Source organism: Oncorhynchus keta, chromosome 1, assembly GCF_023373465.1.
Source record: "Oncorhynchus keta strain PuntledgeMale-10-30-2019 chromosome 1, Oket_V2, whole genome shotgun sequence".
NCBI classification, from domain to species: Eukaryota; Metazoa; Chordata; class Actinopteri; order Salmoniformes; family Salmonidae; genus Oncorhynchus; species Oncorhynchus keta.
In genome coordinates this window covers 10,680,445-10,699,504 of record NC_068421.1, presented here as the reverse complement: position 1 = coordinate 10,699,504, position 19,060 = coordinate 10,680,445, and the positions used below count along the sequence as shown (strand labels likewise).

The 19,060-nt window shown below is 42.3% G+C and overlaps 1 protein-coding gene across 1 annotated transcript; it reads right to left on the bottom strand.

Annotated features, from left to right (window-relative positions):
* Nucleotides 1-6,302: 6,302 nt before the first annotated feature.
* Nucleotides 6,303-13,253, bottom strand: LOC118394426 (extracellular calcium-sensing receptor-like). Its single transcript, XM_052497174.1, has 7 exons — nt 11,364-13,253; nt 10,583-10,877; nt 9,634-9,923; nt 9,094-9,389; nt 8,719-8,939; nt 7,860-8,205; nt 6,303-7,594 (listed from the first exon to the last, which is right to left on the bottom strand). The coding sequence occupies exons 1-7, from the start codon at nt 11,645-11,647 to the stop codon at nt 6,678-6,680; spliced, it is 2,649 nt and encodes an 882-aa protein (XP_052353134.1). The 5' UTR covers nt 11,648-13,253; the 3' UTR covers nt 6,303-6,677.
* Between the last annotated feature and the right edge of the window lie 5,807 nt (nt 13,254-19,060).

Below are 19,060 nucleotides of genomic sequence, written 5' to 3'. Positions count from 1 at the left end.
CAACATTTTCGCCCGCCAAACGACGAGGGCTCGCGGGATTCTCACAATGAACGCGCCATTTGAAAGCAGGCATCGCGCTGAACACATACATACTGTTCGCAGATCGGTAGCTGCCTGGGAAGGGTGGGGGCAATGACGTCAAAGTTGACCCAACTTTTCTCTTGACAAGAGAGAGTTTGGGAGAAAGGCAGCCCTGAGAGTTCTGCTTTACAGCCCCATACGTGTGGAGCAAAACCTTTTGGGATTGTGGACCCCCCCTGGAAAAGGCTGTGAAAAACCTAACTTGTTCTATTTCAGGTTCGGAGGAATCAAGAAGGTTGACCGCCTCCATAATAGCAGGTTGTCTACCTCTGAAATGTCATTTAAAATGATGAAATCCTCCGGTTTCGTTGATTCCTTGTGAATGTCCGGTGAGCCGAAATCCTCTGCGTTCTCTAGGTGCGTATGGGGTTCTGTGCCGTTATACGCCGGGGAGGAGTCTGAAAGAAAATAATATATACAAAATAGGTTATTAAAACCTCTTAAGGCTATGGCTTACTTTTTCGAACATTCTGTTAAAAATCGCGCAACATTTCAGCGTCCTGCTACTCATGCCAGGAATATAGTGTATGCATATGATTAGTATGTGTGGATAGAAAACACTCTGACGTTTCTAAAACTGGTTAAATCACGGCTGTGACTATAACAGAACGTGTGTTTCTTCGAAAAGCCCAAGGAAAACTGATCACCAAAAAGTGGAAAAAATATCAATGCGCCACTGCGTTTTGAAACTGTTTTTTTCTGGATCACACAGTTTTCATAGATGGATATTTTATTGGTATATATGGACCGATTTAATCGGAAAAAAGACCCAATAGTGATGTTTATGGGACATATAGGAGTGCCAACAAAGAAGCTCATCAAAGGTAATGAATGTTTTATATTTTATTTCTGCGTTTTGTGTAGCGCCGGCTACGCTAATTATTTTGTTTAGGTCCCCTTCAGGTATTTTGGGGTGTTGCATGCTATCAGATAGTAGCTTCTCATGCTTTCGCCGAAAAGCATTTTAAAAATCTGAGTTGTTGGCTAGATTCACAACGAGTGTAGCTTTAATTCAGTACCCTGCGTGTGTGTTTTAATGAAGGTTTGAGTTTTAACGAGTGCTATTAGCATTTGGCGTAGCGCATTCGCATTTCCTGATGGCTGGGTGGGACGCAGATGTCTCAGGTGGCACTAACATAAAATATTTTAGGTAAAAAACGTCAAATATATTTACGGTATAATACTATATATTAACAATACATAATTAAATCACCTCAGCTTTTTTGACGCAGGCTGTTCTGACGAATCGCGGAAACCGGGGGCAGAAACCGGGGGCGGAAACCGGGGGCGGAAACCGGGGGCTCTTGACTTTTTGCACCAGGTATTCCAGATTCTGCCGGGCCTGTCTCATTGGAGTCTGAATACACATTATTTGTCATTGTTTTAACATATTCAATCATAAAAATGTATAAATAATACAATATGTATAACTAATAATATAAATATATATAATGGCTTCATACCATGTACAAGTAGTTTCTTGAAGCAGTAAGTTCCTTGCCCAGTAGCACTTTTCAGGAGTGGGTGATTCTGTGCAATGTACCTTCGCCCGAGTTGTGCGTTGCTTGTTTGAGTCTGGAATATGGAGCGAGCAGGTTCCTGGGGTAATTGATGGGTCGTTCAAATTCTCTGTGTGTTTGAAAAAACATTCGTACAGAACGGGAGAATAGCATCTGTGTCATCTGCTCCTCCGATGTTGTTCAGGGTCCATAAGGAGGCCGTTATCCTTCTTGGCGGTCTGTCAGCTGTAAACACAAAAATAGCTTTTAATATAGGGTGCACACTTTCTGTTTTGAATGTATAAATATTCTTATGAATTTTATTATTGGACTTATGTCTACAATAATGTGATGGGTACTGGCTGCATGCGTTTTACTCCTCTGAACCCCCTTCTAACGAAGGCTGTTCCAGATCATTTATCCCCCGGAGCAACTGCGTAAATGAAGGATACCCTACAAACGTTAGATAATATTAACATATATTTATCCGATATATATATATATATACTTTTTTAAATTACAAGAATAAGTGCATTTGACATATTACCCCAAAAAATCATTATCCCCCGTTTAAAAAGCATATAACCCCTGTTTAATATTCCAATAATATCAATAATATCCATACCATTCCCTGAAAAAATACCTAATATATTATTTTCACTAACTCACCTTCAGAAAGCTCCATTAGGACGGATTCACGAATGGTCTTTTAGCTGTTGTAACAGGTTTCTTCTTCCTCCTCTGACGAGGAGTAGTAGGAAAGATTGGAGGACCAATGTGCAGCGTGGTAAGTGTTCATGATATTTATTATAACTCAGAACACTAAAGAACAGAACAATAAAGTGACAACGAACTAAACGAAACAGTACTGTACGGTGAATAAACAAAACACAGAAATCCCAAATTATAGAAAAACGAACATAGACTGCCCACCCCAACTCAGGCCCTGACCATACTAAAACAAAGACAAAACAAAGGAACTAAGGTCAGAACGTGACAGCTGTTCTGGGTTGATATCTGGAGTTGCGATTTTGGTTGTTCGAACAGAGGGGATAGTATCTGTTTCACTAGCCTCGCTCCGCGGTCTTGGCTCAAAGGAGAGATATTCTGTAATGATCTTACAGAACGGGGGTGATGTTTTTTCAGGCGGCAGGACCCCTGAATGTTTAGAGACCCCAAAACCACAGGTGGTTGTCTCGACATATTCTGTCTGCCGGTATTTCCTTTTCACTTCCGACAACATCATGTTTAGCAGCTTGGGGGGAGTGTCCATTATACATTTATAGACCTGGGTGGGGGGCCGTTTGTATATGGGCTGATTACAAATAACATTTGTTTTAAACCGTAAGAAGTCGTCTCGACAAGATATATTCTGCCGGGGTTGTTTGACTTTTTAGCCTCCCACGTCCTTGGGGGTGAGATAAAAACGTATTTGAAAGGCGTGTGTTAATGAATCGAAAGTGCCCATTTTAAGAGACGCCCACCCAATCCTAAACAGTCCTCACACATATTTTTGGTTTCAAACGCAGAGACACACACCCCACACCCCCCTTTTGTTTTGAAACACACACACCTCCTGGCCCTGCACACACACACCCACGCACTAGCACGCACAAATCTTTTCCGAAATACTTTTTCTCCAAAACATGCATAATGATAGATCTAAAAGACAGAGCCCCATCGTTAAATGTGAGGTACCGCTTTAAAACCATTTATTTAATTCATAATATTTAGACCTTTTTAAAACATCTTATAATTCATCCAAAACATTTTTACTGCGCAATATTGAAACATGCACAAATGTTTAATTTATAAACAGTGGTTGTACAACAGTTATACATCATTACCAGACAGTACTAAACTTTTAATAACCTTAAATGTTTATAACATACCGTTCTAGGAAAGACTGAATTCGTATAAAATAAGACATTGCATTTCTCCGCGACAGACCGTAAGAGAAAAAACGAGAGATTCCCGTTCGTTAAGGGTTGAAATATAGCATTAATCCCCTTTAATTCAAAATCTTTAGTACAGACCTTTTAAAACATGTTATAATTATTTAAAACATTTTGACTATTCCTTTTTTACAGATAAAGGGGCAGGTTAGCCCTGACTGGCATCCGTCTCCAATTCACCAGCGTCAAGACATACTCTCTTGCTCGCAAGGATATCCCACACATGCTCCGTCAAGGCTCCGTAAGTTTTCACTCCAGGGATAGATCAAACGTCGTGCATGTAGATCCTGGGTATGTCTTAAGGATAGACGCGGCCAGCGACGTAATTGTTCACTATTTTGGAAAAAACTGTCCAGCTTATTCATCAAGGTTATGAATATAGGGAAATCAATAAATTTAAAGCTAAACACTGGCATAAAAAAGTTTACATCCTTGCAGGCTTTGGAAAATACATATGAACTGACAGACTTCATCTTATTTGTACTATCAAATTGTTCACATGCTAAAATTGTCACTTTGGAATCGGGGCTATACGCCATTGAAGCGAATCTTAGGGCCTTCAAATCACTGCGCCCGCACACAAGTTCTTCCATTGCATATCCTGGCAGGGTTGTACCACTCAGGGCCTGTTCAATTTGACAGAGCGCTAGCCTTAACTTAAGCCATTCTCTCATACACAGCGCAGGAGAAAAACTCCCGGCTTTTGCATGATAAAGAGGATTGGGTCCGCTGTCTGTGATTATCTTAACAGTAGAATCCTCAGGTTGGAATATGTAAGACATGTGTCCATCACTCGTATCCAAAACTCCTTTAAAACATTCAGGGGCCTAATACAAAATGTCCTCGATGCTTTTATCATTGGGTTCATGAAAAGAGATGCAGAGCACCCCAAGAATTGGCCTAGGAGACATCATTTTCTGTTTAATGTTCTGGGTTTTATTTTTAAAATCTCGGACATTCCTCCTTCAATGACAACAACCCTAAGGGCAATAAAATAGGGTGGGTGTGGGGTCATCCTCTTTGAAATGTTCAACCCCCCCCCAGTTCAACCAGGTCCCTACACATCAATCATCATGACAACTTCAAAGGAATAGATGCAATATATATATAAAATAACATGGGAATGTAAGCGTCATCCGGACATAGGGTCATAAATCAGATGTTTGGCGCTACTTGATTCTCTCTGTCATCTGTTGTGTCGTTGGCATCATTAACCCTGAAGACCTATTTATTAAATAACTCTCTGTAATTATTATTACGCGATGAAACTGATTATTCGTGTAACTGTAATTAACAAGGAAGTAGGGACAACAAGGAAAATATTCAGATTATAAAGTTATAATTTTCCTAATATAACTTTTCAAATATTTTCATATCTGATCAATTAGTCTTTGAAATAATTCATTATTATTTATCTCAAGTCACTCTCATTCCAAACGTCGTAAATTCTTGGTTATCTACACGAACCCAGTCTTCAATATGAGTCATCCCATTCATCAATTTTCTTAAAATCATTTATATACTACCTAAGTAATTCACAGAAATGCATCACGCAAACAATAGATAGTTGAAAGGAAATGATAGCGGAGTTTCCCTAGTGGAATAAACCGGCATCGCGGCTTGGTGTACAAAAGGGAAGGGGAGGTCAACTGAGATAAGACAACACACAGTTGATAATTATAACAATTGAAATGCTAATCCTTTGCACATGAACGCTCACTCATTCGGGAATATTTGCATTCAATATATATATTTACGCTCAGTGTATCATCGGGAACTCTGTTTGTCCTCTGTCTCTCTGTCGTGGTTAGATAGATAGTTCAGAGTGACATTCATGTCGTTATAGAATAGATATTTTGGCGGTTGTCGGTCTTCGCATTCAATGATACCAAATTCATAGCTGCAGACTAGTAATTAATATCAAAGACTTGTTCTTATTCTGTCGGTATCAATAGTCTAAGAGTTTAACTCTTTTGGGATAGGGGGCAGCATTTTCACTTTTGGATGAATAGAGTGCCCAGAGTGAACTGCCTCCTACTCTGTCCCAGATGCTAACATATGCATGTAATTATTAGTATTGGATGGAAAACACTCTGAAGTTTCTAAAACGGTTTAAATGATGTCTATGAGTATAACAGAACTCATATGGCAGGCGAAAACCTGAGAAAAAAAAGCTTTTCAAAGCTTGGCCTACCGAATACACGTTGAGATATGGATAAAGTTACATTTCCTACGACTTCCACTAGATGTCAACTGTCTTTAGACACTTGAATGAGGATTCTACTACAAAGGAGGGGCTCATGAGACCTTTTTGAGTTAGTGGTCTGGCAGAGTGTATTGGTCTCATACGCGTGCCCCCGACAGAGTTTCCTCGCGTTCCAGTGCTTTTTCTTCAGACAAAGGAATTCTCCGGTTAGAACATTATTGATGTTTTATGTTAAAAATATCCTAAAGATTGATTCCATACATCGCTTGACATGTTTCTAAAGGACTGTGACGGAACATTTTGAGTTTTTGTCTGGACGGAGTGCAGACAGAGGCACAGTGAACTTAGTGTATAAACACTTCTCACCCACTGGAATTGTGAAACAGTGAGTTATAAGTGAAATACTCTTGTCTGTAAACAATTGTTGGAAAAATGACTTGTGTCATGCACAAAGTATATGTCCTAGCAAAACTATAATTTGTTAACAAGAAATGTGTGGAGTTGTTGAAAAACAAGTTTTAATTACTCCAACCTAAGTGTATGTAAACTTCCGACTTCAACTGTATCTGAAAATGTTTATTATATTATTATAATGCATAATATGATGAATTACATTATGAATTGAACACATGCACTTCAATGTTATATCAATTCATATAGGTTAAAGCTTTTCTCCAACAACATGGAAGTGGTTCCACTCTGTAGGCTACTGCTAATCACATCATTTAGCAGGTAAAATCAGATTTTAACACTCTAGATTTGAACAATCTCACATAACAGTGGAATATCTAAAGTGAACCTGTGTCATGTTACTAGTTACAATGTTACCAATGATTAGCTGCTATATTGTAGTTCATCTCTGTCAGAGTAGTCCTACCTAACTCTATGAAAAACCATATAACTGAACGTTCAAAGTCTGTTCCCGTCAACATTTTCTTAATAACGTTTATCATTGGATGTCTTCTCCATGAGGTGTTTCTTGGTGTTCTTCTCCGGCCTGAACAGAATAATAAAGCATTTAGGAACAAATAATAGAAAGAACAACCCAAAGCTAGAGGTGATGATGGCAAAGATCTCCACAGCTACAGTCAACTTCCCAGGAGAGCTGACATAAGCTGGGATAAAGGTGATCCAGACTGCACAGAATATGAGCATGCTGAAGGTGATGAATTTGGCCTCATTGAAGTTATCAGGCAGCTTCCGAGCCAGAAAAGCCAGCACAAAGCACAAGAGAGACAGGAGTCCTATATAACCCAACACAGCCCAGAAACCAATAGCTGAACCCACATCACACTCTAGAATGATCTTTTCCTTGTAGGTAGTGAGGTTTTTAATGGGGAAGGGAGGGGACAGGACCAACCACAGAGTGCATATCAAAGCCTGGACAAACGTGAAGGACACTACAGTCAATCTCTGCTGTGGAGGGCCAAACCATTTCATGACATTACTGCCTGGAAGTGTAGCCCTGAAGGCCATCAACACCACTATGGTTTTCCCCAGAACACAAGAGATGCAGAGGACGAAGGTGATCCCAAACGCTGTGTGACGCAGCATACAGGACCACTCAGAGGGCCGGCCAATGAAAGTAAGAGAACACAGAAAACACAGAGCCAAGGAGAAGAGCAGCAGGAAGCTCAGCTCAGAGTTGTTGGCCCTGACGATGGCCGACGTTCGGTGGTGGTAGAAGACAGTTGCCGTGGCGATGGCCAGACAAGCCCCGCCCACAGAGCAGGCGGTCAGGATGATTCCGAGGACCTCGTGGAAGGACAGGAACTCAACAGGTTTAAGGATACAGCGGTCTCTCTCAGCGTTGGGCCAGTACTCCTCAGGACAGATCAGACAGTCTGAAGAATCTGACCAGGACAAAACAACAGACATCAAATGTTAATAATAAATTCTGGTTTTATTTATTTACAAATACATGTCCCACAATGCTGCACTTTTTCAGTTTACAATAAAGAATGTTCAATTAATGTGCAGCTTACATGAGATAATATGAACAGGAACATGATTTACAGACACTACCTTTGTAGTGCTGGTAATATGAATAAACCACTACTTAGTAAACCATGATAGAAATTACTACACATTTTCTGCCAACTATTCGTATAGTCCTACCTGTGTTATTACTGATCTCTCCCTCTGCACATTGGATACAGTCATAACAGCATACAGGCTTTCCTTTCTGTATAGCCTTACGAGTGCCTGGGGGACAGCTCTCACTGCACACTGACAGAGGTGCTTGTGTACTGTTCTTTACCCAGGTGATTTCCCTGTTGATGTCAAACCTCTGGTCAGGAGGCAGGGACGCATCATAGCGCCCCACTGTCACAAACTCCATCTTCCCACTCTCCCTTGTCTGCCAGTTGACCAGCTCATAGTTGGCCACTGGGTCCCCGTTGGCATCGAAAGACACCTGGTACCCGTTACGAGAGAAGTTCACCCTCATCAATCTCTCCAGGACCTGGGGTTTGGAAGGGCAAGGGAGAGAGAGAGAGAGAGAGAGAGAGAGAGAGAGAGAGAGAGAGAGAGAGAGAGAGAGAGAGAGAGAGGTGAGAGAAGGAGAGAGGTGAGGAGAGATGGAGATAAGGGAAGAGAGAGATGAGTGAGAGGATGAGAGATGAGGGAGAGAGGGGAAGAGAGAGATGAGTGAGAGGATGAGATATGGAGAGATAGATGAAGAGAGAGATGAGTGAGGTTCAGAGATGGAGAGAGGGGAAGAGAGAGATGAGAGATGGAGAGAGGGGAAGAGAGAGATGAGAGATGGAGAAAGGGGAAGAAATATGTAAAAAAAAGAAATGCAGAGAAGGGAAGAGAGATGGAGAGAGAGAGAAACAGAACATTAATTCAACTCATATTTATCAGATGTGTTACTTCAGAAGAAGTTGTAAAGTATAATGAGAACTCCTAGGCCTTCATACATGTTGTCTATATAAACATATTTATCAGGAAATTATACTACAGACTTGTCATTCACCTGTGTTGGCTTCACATTAAGGTTTCTGTCACAGTTCACAGTGAAGTTTTCTCTCTCTTCACAAACGATGCTGTGGATGGCGTGTGCTATGGCATAAACAGCTTTATACACCATGTTAGTGACTCGCAGCTGGGATGTATCTGTGTAGGGGGTCTGTAGCTGCTGTAAATCCTCACTGCCATCACACACCTTCTCGTCAACCCCAACACCTGTAGAGGTCCCTACAGACAGACAGACAGACAGACAGACAGACAGACAGACAGACAGACAGACAGACAGACAGACAGACAGACAGACAGACAGACATGTAAATAGACTGATGGATGGATGCATGGATGGATGCATGGATGGATGGATAGATAGATACATAGATACCTGTCCCCAGCCGACAGCCAAAGGCTCCCTCCCAGAACTCACTGAGTGTGGGAGAGTTGGACACCTTCTGTGGGGAGAGGTCCAGGAGGAAGTCCCTGAGGCCGGGGATGACAGAGCGTTGGATGCCAAATCCAATGGCCCCGGCACACAGACCGAAACGCAACATATCTGGGTCAGTGACCCAGGGATCGCTCCCGATCCACTGGCGGGGTGGAGAGGGCAGGCGTTCCATCTCCATCAGCAGGATTCTCATGTCCCCAGAAGATACGAATGCAACCACCACCTGGGCTGTGGAGCTGGGGAACATGATTATATCATATGCTTAATATGCTGTTCATGTTTGTCAGCCATTGGAATGTCTCAGTGAAGTGAACATGAACATTAGTATTAATCAACACTTTTGACATGCTTAAGATATGCAAATCATGTTGGTCTCACAGATCAGCTTTGGGAGAAGAGAGACATTAAAACAATTCTATTTTTTATAATTATGGTCTTGCATTTGTATGAATGAAAAGTTCACAAGTATTCAAGGATCACCTGCGGATCACGTCGGCCACCCGTTGCACTCTGCTGAGTGGGCTGGTACGGGAGAAGGCTTCAGAATACTCCACACAGATGCCTTCCTCTTGTGCTGCCTGAAGGAAAGCAGCCATCCCGTTATTACCGTAGTCAGAGTCGGAACGGATCGCCCCAATCCAGGTCCAGCCGAAGTGCCTGATGAGGTGGGCCAGAGCGGCAGCCTGGAACTGATCACTGGGGATGGTTCTGAAGAAGGTTGGATACTGTTTCTTATCACTGAGACACGCACAGGTGGAAGAGTGGCTCACCTTGGTAAAAACAGACAGTCGAAAATATGAGAAAGAACATCATGTTGACCAAACGAGTCTCAGTTATTGGCTACTTTCTGCTTTTTTTTTATTTTGCTGTGTAGTTTGATGTTAGGGAGACATTAATAATAATAAGCCAACTCATTGTTTTTCATTGGGTCAGAATGAAAAATGTACACAAAACTGTGACACAAATCCCTGGTCTCCCATAACAACCTAGCCTATGAAAGATAGTCCTCAGATCATGTTTTAATGGCGACAGAAGATCTCCAGACTCATAATCCTCGGTCTATGTTCAAATGCCTAGAGAAGTTCTCCAGACTCATAGTCCTCAGTCTATGTTCAAATGCCTAGAGACGTTCTCCAGACTCATAGTCCTCAGTCTATGTTCAAATGCCTAGAGAAGTTCTCCAGACTCATCGTCCTCAGTCTATGTTCAAATGCCTAGAGAAGTTCTCCAGACTCATAGTCCTCAGTCTATGTTCAAGTGGTTTTCTCCACATAATTTCACACAGAAATGTATATTCTTGAAAGAGAGGAGAATACAGTTGAAATACAGTCATTTAAAAGTTGAACTCATTCCTGAAAGAGAGGAGAATATACATTAGGAATACAGTAACTTAAAAGAAGCTGAATGATTTTTTTTCACTGGAGTTTACCTGAGGAATGCCGAAAGGGCCGATGACGCGCAACATGCTGATGGTTGGCGTGGAGCCAGACTCGCCAACAATAGCTTTCACTGTAGCTGACCCCGAGCACTGTTCTCCGGTATCAAACATGGGATCCAGGCCGTTAGCCAGCTGGAAGGCCACTTTCACGGCCATAGGGACCGAGGCGCAGGAGTCGTGCACTTGATAACCAAGTGTGACACCCGGTAGAAGGTAAGAACTGTTGTTTATCTCCTCAACTGCGAAGATCATGGCACGCGAGAAGCGTAACTCACGGGAATCCATACTGTAAACAGAAGATAGGTCAGTGAGCACCTCCTGATGAATCATAAACTAAGCTATAGAATGTTTCCATGGCAAACAGCCTAATATCTAGTATTATTTTCCATACCGTCTATATGACTACACTTTTGTTGTCTGTAATTGAGGACATTGTAGCATAGCCTGCATTTGAAAATGTGATCCTTTGTAACAGTAGGCTTTACCTACACTTTTAATCTGTCTTTTAACACACAGTTAATCTGTCTTTAAAACACTGTTTACCTGTCTTTAAAACACTGTTTATTTGTCTTTAAACACACTGTTTATCGGTCTTTAAAACACTGTTTACCTGTCTTTAAAACGCTGTTTGTCTCTTGAAAACAGTTTATCGTCTTTAACAACACTGTTTATCTGTCCTTAAACACACTGTTTATCTTTCTTTAAAACACAATTCATCTGTCTACCCACACAGCCACAGTCCTGTCCCCTGTTCCCTCTTGCACTCACTGACCTCCCTGTGCACTTCAGGGGCTCAGGCAGGCTGGTGTAGCTGTGATCCACAGTGTGCATGTAGTAGTGCATGGAGAAAACACCCCCGATGACAAAGTCCCCGTCCTGGGAGAACGCCGGAGGACGAGAGTTGCCTTGGAGCCTGCATCTGATAGACTCCAGCCCAGAGGCAGAGACAGAGGCAGACGAGAGCCAGGCAAGCCCACCAGCCACCACAGCTAGATGTAGTAGAACCAGACTACCAGCCAGACTTGGATGAAGAGCAGGAGCCGGAGAGAGCCTCATTCCCCTGATGTGTAGAAGGTATGGAGTAATACAGCGCCACACAGACCCATATAGGTCAGGATACCTCTCTTCTCTGGGTTAAATACCCACCGTACCTCTGTGGGGATTCCTCTGGGGGCCACACTGTGGGTATGGCCATGCCAGGAAGGGAGGGGTTAGAAGCTGCTCTGCTCACTCAGTCAGGTCCTCGCTTCTTTCAGATATAGAGACTGCATGCACTAGCGTAAGCCCTAAGTAGACTGTAATGGTTTATATAGACATAAACATACAGTAGACACTATAACCATCTAGGTCTCTTATATTCCTAGTTGCCTAGTTCTCTTGGCACGCTGGCTCTCTTATATTTCCTCTGCAGTCTAGTCCTCTAGGCACACTGGCTCTACACAGTGTTTTCTCTACAGTCTAGTCCTCTTGGCACGCTGGCTCTACAAATATTTCCCCGACAGTCTAGTCCTCTTGGCACGCTGGCTCTACACGGTATTTCCCAGACAGTCTAGTCCTCTTGGCACGCTGGCTCTACAAAGTATTTCCCCTACAGTCTAGTCCTCTTGGCACGCTGGCTCTACACAGTATTTCCCCTACAGTCTAGTCCTCTTGGCACGCTGGCTCTACACAGTATTTCCCAAACAGTCTAGTCCTCTTGGCACGCTGGCTCTACAAAGTATTTCCCCTACAGTCTAGTCCTCTTGGCACGCTGGCTCTACAAAGTATTTCCCCTACAGTCTAGTCCTCTTGGCACGCTGGCTCTACAAAGTATTTCCCCTACAGTCTAGTCCTCTTGGCACGCTGGCTCTACACAGTATTTCCCAGACAGTCTAGTCCTCTTGGCACGCTGGCTCTACACAGTATTTCCCAGACAGTCTAGTCCTCTCTCCACGCTGGCTCTACACAGTATTTCCTTTACAGTCTAGTCTTCTTGGCTCGCTGACTCTACAATGTTTTTCCCCTACAGTCTAGTCCTCTTGGCACGCTGCTTCTCTTATATTTTCACTTCTGTCTAGTCCTCTTTGCACTCTGGCTCTCTTATATTTCCACTGCAGTCTAGTCCTCTTTGCACTCTGGCTCTCTTATATTTCCATGCAGTCTAGTCATCTTGGCACGTTGCTTCTCTTATATTTCCATGCAGTCTAGTCCTCTGGTATGCTGGCTCTACACTGTAACCTAGAACAAAACCTGGAGAGGAACAAGGCTCTGAGGGGAGGCCAGTCCTCTTCTGGCTGTGCCAGGTGGAGATTATAACAGTACATGGCCAAGATGTTCAAACGTTAAGAGACAGCAGGTGTGGTAGAGTGAGAGAGTCAAAAACAGCAGGTCCGAGACAAGGGAGCACTTCCGGTGACCAGGTCAGGGTTCAGTTGAAAGTGGAACAGCAGCACGACCAGATGGATTGAGGACAGCAAGGAGTCATCAGGCCAGGTAGTCCTGAGGCATGGTCCGAGAGAAGAGAAAGACAAAGAGAGAAAGAGAGAGAGAATAGGAGGGAGCATATTTAAATTCACACAGGACCCTGGATAAGACAGGAGAAATACTCCAGACATAACAGTGAACCTAGCCCCCGGACACATAATCTATTGCAGCATAATTACTGGAGGCTGAGACAGGAGGGGTAGGGAGACACTGTGGCCCCATCCGACTATACCCCGGACAGGGCCAATCAGGCAGATATAACACCACCCAGTGTGCCAAAGTACAGCCCCCACACCACTAAATATCTTTAACCACCAATTTACTACCCAGAGACAAGACAGAGTATAGCCCACGAAGATCTCCTCCATGGCACAAACCCAAGGGGGCGCCAACCCGGACAGGAAGATCACGTCAGAGACTCAACCCACTCAAGAGACGCACCCCTCCTAGGGACGGCATGGAAGAGCACAAGTAAGCCAGTGACTTAGCCCCCGTAATAGGGTTGGAGGCAGAGAATCCCTGTGTAGAGAGGGGAACCGGACAGGCAGAGACAGCAAGGGCGGTTCATCGCTCCAGTATCTTTCCGTTCACCTTCACACCACTGGACCAGACTACACTCAATCATAGTCCCTACCGAAGAGATGAGTATTCAATAAAGATTTAACTTCTTGGTGACTGGGGGGCAGTATTGAGTAGCTTGGATGAACAAGGTGCCCAGAGTAAACTGCCTGCTACTCAGTCCCAGTTGCTAATATATGCCAATTATTAGTATATTTGGATAGAAAACACTCTGAAGTTTCTAAAACGGTTTTAATGATGTCTGTGAGTAAAACATCATTTGGCAGGCAGAAATCTGAGAGGAAATCCACCAGGAAGTGGGAAATCTGAGGTTGGTCATTTTTCAACTTATTCCCTATTGAAGATACAGTGGGATATTGGTCATGTTGCACTTCCTAGGGCTTCCACTGGATGTCAACAGTCTTTAGAACCTAGTTTGATGCTTCTACTGTGAAGTGGGGCTGAATGAGAGGGGAATGTCAGAGGTCTGGCAGAATGCTTTGAGCTCGTGACGCGCTGTCATGTGAGCTCGCGTTCCATTGCTTTTCTATAGACAATGGAATTCTCCGGTTGGAACATTGTTGAAGATTTATGTTAAAAACATCCTAAAGATTGATTTTATACTTAGTTTGACATGTTTCTACGGACTGTAACGGAACTTTTTGGACTTTTCGTCCGACCTTTCGGCTGGAATTGCACGCGCGTTTGGATTTGTTTATCAAACGATCTAACAAAGGAAGGTATTTGGACATAAATGATGAACTTTATCGAACAAATCAAACATTTATTGTGTAACTGGGATTCCTGGGAGTGCATTCTGATGAAGATCATCAAAGGTAAGTGAATATTTATAATGCTATTTCTGACTAATATTGACTACACAACATGGTGGATATCTCTTTGGCTGTTTTGGTCTCTGAGTGCCGTACTCAGATTATTGCATGGTGTGCTTTTTCCGTAAAGTTTTTGTTGAAATCTGACACAGATGTTGCATTAACTTCTTGGAACTCTGGGGGCGGTAATTTCATTATTGGATAAAAAAAACGTTCCCGTTTTAAGCGCGATATTTTGTCACGAAAAGATGCTCGACTATGCATATAATTGACAGCTTTGGAAAGGAAACACTGGCGTTTCCAAATCTGAAAAGATATTGTCTGTGAGTGCCACAGAACTGATGCTACAGGCGAAACCAATGAGCTTAGACTTTCTGTCGTTTCCCCATAGTGTCGACAACATTGAGACATATTTGTAGGCATATCATTGGAATATTGACCATTTTACACTACATATACCAGGTGGTCGCTTAGTGTCCTCCGTCGCAATTATTGCGTAATCTCCAGCTGCATGTATTTTTCTGTTTGCTTCCGAGGAGAAACCCAACTGCCACAAATGATTTATCATCGAATAGATATGTGAAAACACCTTGAGGATTGATTCTAAACAACGTTTGCCATGTTTCTGTCGATATTATGGAGTTAATTTGGAAAACAGTTTGGCGTTGTAATGACTGAATTTATGTTTTTTTTTCTTAGCCAAACGTGATGAACAAAATGGAGCAATTTCTCCTACACAAATAATATTTTTGGAAAAAAAGAATATTTGCTATCTAACTGAAAGTATCCTCATTGAAAACATCCGAAGTTCTTCAAAGGTAAATGATTTTATTTGAATGCTTTTCTTGTTTTTGTGAAAATGTTGCCTGCTGAATGCTAGGCTTAATGCAATGCTAGCTATCAATACTCTTACACAAATGCTTGTGTAGCTATGGTTGAAAAGCATATTTTGAAAATCTAAGATGACAGTGTTGTTAACAAAAGGCTAAGCTTGTGAGTGTATATATGTATTTCATTTCATTTGCGATTTTCATGAATAGTTAACGTTGCGTTATGGTAATGAGCTTGAGGCTATGATTACGCTCCCGGATACGGGTATGTGCGACGCAAGAAGTTAAGGAGAAGTTTATCTAAAGTTCCATGTATAACAGTTGTGTCTTTTATCAATGTTTATTATGAGTATTTCTGTGAATTGATGTGGCTCTCTACAAAATCACTGCATGTTTTGGAACTACTGAACATAACACGCCAATGTAAAATGAGATTTTTGGATATAAATATGCACTTCATCAACCGAAACATACAGGTATTGTGTAACATGAAGTCCTATGAGCGTCATCTGATGAAGATCATCAAAGGTTAATGATTCATTTTATCTATATTTGTGCTTTTTGTGAATCCTCTCTTTGGCTGGAAAAATGGCTGGGTTTGTCAGTGACTTGGTGGTGACCTAACATAATCGTTTGTGGTGCTTTCGCTATAAAGCCTTTTTGAAATCAGACACCGTGGCTGGATTAACGAGAATTTTATCTTTAAAATTGTGTAAAATACTTGTATGCTTGAGGAATTTTAATTATGAGATTTTTGTCGTTTTTAATTTGGCGCCCTGCACTTTCACTGGCTTGTTGGCTGGGTGTGACGCTACCGTCCAACATATCCCAGAGAGGTTAAAGGTTGAGACCGAGTCTGCGTCTCTCAAAATGGATAGGCAGACCATTCCATGACATTTAAGCTCTATAGGAGAAAGCCCTGCCTCCAGCTGTTTGCTTAGAAATTCTAGGGACAATAAGGAGGCCTGCGTCTTGTGACCGTAGCGTACGTGTAGGTATGCACGGCAGGACCAAATCAGAAAGATAGATAGGAGCAAGTCCATGTAATGCTTTGTAGGTTAGCAGTAAATCCTTGAAATCAGCACTAGTCTTAACAGGAAGCCAGTGTAGAGAGCCTAGCACTGGAGTAATATGATCAAATTCTTTGGTTCTAGTCAGGATTATAGCAGCCATATTTAGCACTAACTGAAGTTTATGTAGTGCTTTATCCCGGTAGCCGGAAAGTAGAGCATTGCAGTAGTCTAATCTTTGAAGTGGCAAAAACATTTTTCTGCATCATTTTTGGATAGAAAGTTTCTGATTTTTGCAATGTTATGTTATGGAAAAAAGCTGTCCTTGAAACAGTCTTGATATGTTCTTCAATAGAGAGATCAGGGTCCAGATTTACGCAGAGGCGCTTCACAGTTTTATTTAAGACAACTGTACCACCACCATCAACATTAATTGTCAGATCCAACAGAAGATCTCTTTGTTTCTTGAGACTTAGAACTAGCATTTCTGAGTAAAAAAGTAAAACTTGTGCCGCCATCAACTTCCTTATGTCTGAAACACAGGCTACCAGGGAGGGCAAATTTGGGGCTTCACCATGTTTCATCGAAATGTATAGCTGTGTATCATCCGCATAGTAGTGAAAATTAACCAAGATGTAAAATAAATAGTGAAAACAATAGAGTTGATTTGTCAGAGGACAAACCATCCACAGAGAAAAACTGATATCTTTCTGACAGATAAGATCTAAACCAGGCCAGAACTTGTCCATGTAGACTAATTTGGGTTTCAAATCTCTACAAAAGAATGCTGTGATTTATGGTATCAAAAGCAGCACTAAGGTCTAGGAGCACGAGGACAGATGCAGAGCCTTGGTCTGACGCCATTAAAAGGTAATTGACCACCTTCACTAGTGCAGTCTCAGTCCTATGATGGGGTCTGGAAGCAGCTCTTTCAGTAGTTTAGTTGGAATTAGGTCCAGTATGCAGCTTGAAGGTTTAGAGGCCATTGCTATTTTCATCAATGTGTCAAGAGATTAAAAAACTTTAGTGTCTCCCTTGATCCTAGGTCAGTGTTGCGCAGACTCAGGACAACTGAGCTTTGGAGAAATACGCATATTTGTTTTCAAATGAAGATTATCTTTTCATCAAAGAAGTTAATTAATTTATCACTTCTGATGTAAAATCCATCCTCTCTTGGGGAAAGCTGCTTTTTACTTAGCTTTGCGACAGTATCAAAAATTAATTTTGGATTGTTCTTACTCTCCTCTATTAAGTTGGAAAAATAGGATGATTGAGCAGCAGTAAGGGAAGGGCTCTTCGATACTGCAGGGTACTGTCTTTCCATTCCAAGCTAATCAGAAGACTTCCAGTTTGGTGTGGCGCCACTTCCGTTCCAATGTTCTGGAAGCTTGCTTCAGGACTCGGTTCTTTTCTGTATACCAGGGAGCTAGTTTATAATGACAAATATTTGTAGTTTTTAGGAGTGCGACTGAATCTAGGTATTATGTAAGGTTAAAATAAGTTCCTCAGTTACATAAGTGGTTAATTAACAGATTGTTGTACTCTGACGTCCTTGGGTGGAGGGAGTCTGGAAAGGCATCAAGGAATCTTTGGTTTGTTCAAGAATTTGTTGCACTACTTTTGATGATCCTTGATTGGGGTCTGAGCAAATTATTTGTTGCGATTGCAAACATAATAAAATGGAGGTTCGAAAGTCCAGGATTATGAGTAAAAACATTAAGATACCCAAAATGTATTCCACGAGACAAAACTAGGTCCAGAGTATGACTGTGGCAGTGAGTAGGTCCGGAGACATGTTGGACAAAACCCACTGAGTCGATGATGGCTCTGAAAGCCTTTTGGAGTGTGTCTGTGGACTTTTCCATGTGAATATTAAAGTCACAAAAAATAAGAATATCATCTGCTATGACCGCAAGGTCTGACAGGAAGGAACTCAGAGAGGAATGCTGTATACGGCTCAAGAGGCATGCAAACAGTGGCTATAAAAAGTGAATTAAACTCAAAAAAAGGAACGTCTTCTCACTGTCAACTGCGTTTATTTTCAGAAAACTTAGCAAGTGTAAATATTTGAATGAACATAACAAGATTCAACAACTGAGAGATACACTGAACAAGTTCCACAGACCATGTGACTAACAGAAATGGAATAATGTGTCCCTGAACAAAGGGGTGGGGTCAAAATCCACCAGCTAAATTAAGTTCTACAGTGCATCTCCTCCTTATGGACTGCACCAGATTTGCCAGTCCTTGTTGTGAGATGTTACTCCACTCTTCCACCAAGGCACCTGCAAGTTCCTGGACATTTCTTGGGGGATTGGCCCTAGTCCACACCCTCTGATCCAACAGGTCCCAGACGTGGTCAATGGAATTGAGATTTGGGCTAAACAGCGTTGAGATTGCCTGCAATGACAACAAGCTCAGTCTGATGATGCTGTGACACACCGCGCCAGACCATGACAGACCCTCCACCTCCAAATCGATCCCGCTCCAGAGTACAGGCCTCTGTGCAACATTCACTCCTTCGACAATAAACGCGGAACCAACAATCACCCGTGGTGAGACAAAACTGTGACTCGTCAGTGAAGAGCACTTTTTGCCAGTCCTGTTTGGTCCAGCGACAGTGGGTTTGTGCCCATAGGCGACATTGTTGCCGGTGATGTCTGGTGAGGATCTGCCTTACAACAGGCCTACAAGCCCTCAGTCCAGCCTCTCTCAGCCTAGTGCGTACAGTCTGAGCACAGATGGAGGGATTGTGCATTCCTGGTATAACTGGTG

Bases quoted from the DNA above. Each gene is read 5' to 3' on its own strand.
- LOC118394426 (XM_052497174.1), bottom strand. From the start codon at position 11,647: ATGAGGCTCTCTCCGGCTCCTGCTCTTCATCCAAGTCTGGCTGGTAGT. The intron at 9,390-9,633 runs GTGATCCTTGAA...CATGTTCCCCAG, and splicing joins GTGGCCGACGTGATCCGCAG to CTCCACAGCCCAGGTGGTGG. The intron at 8,206-8,718 runs GTGAATGACAAG...TCCAAACCCCAG, and splicing joins TTAATGTGAAGCCAACACAG to GTCCTGGAGAGATTGATGAG.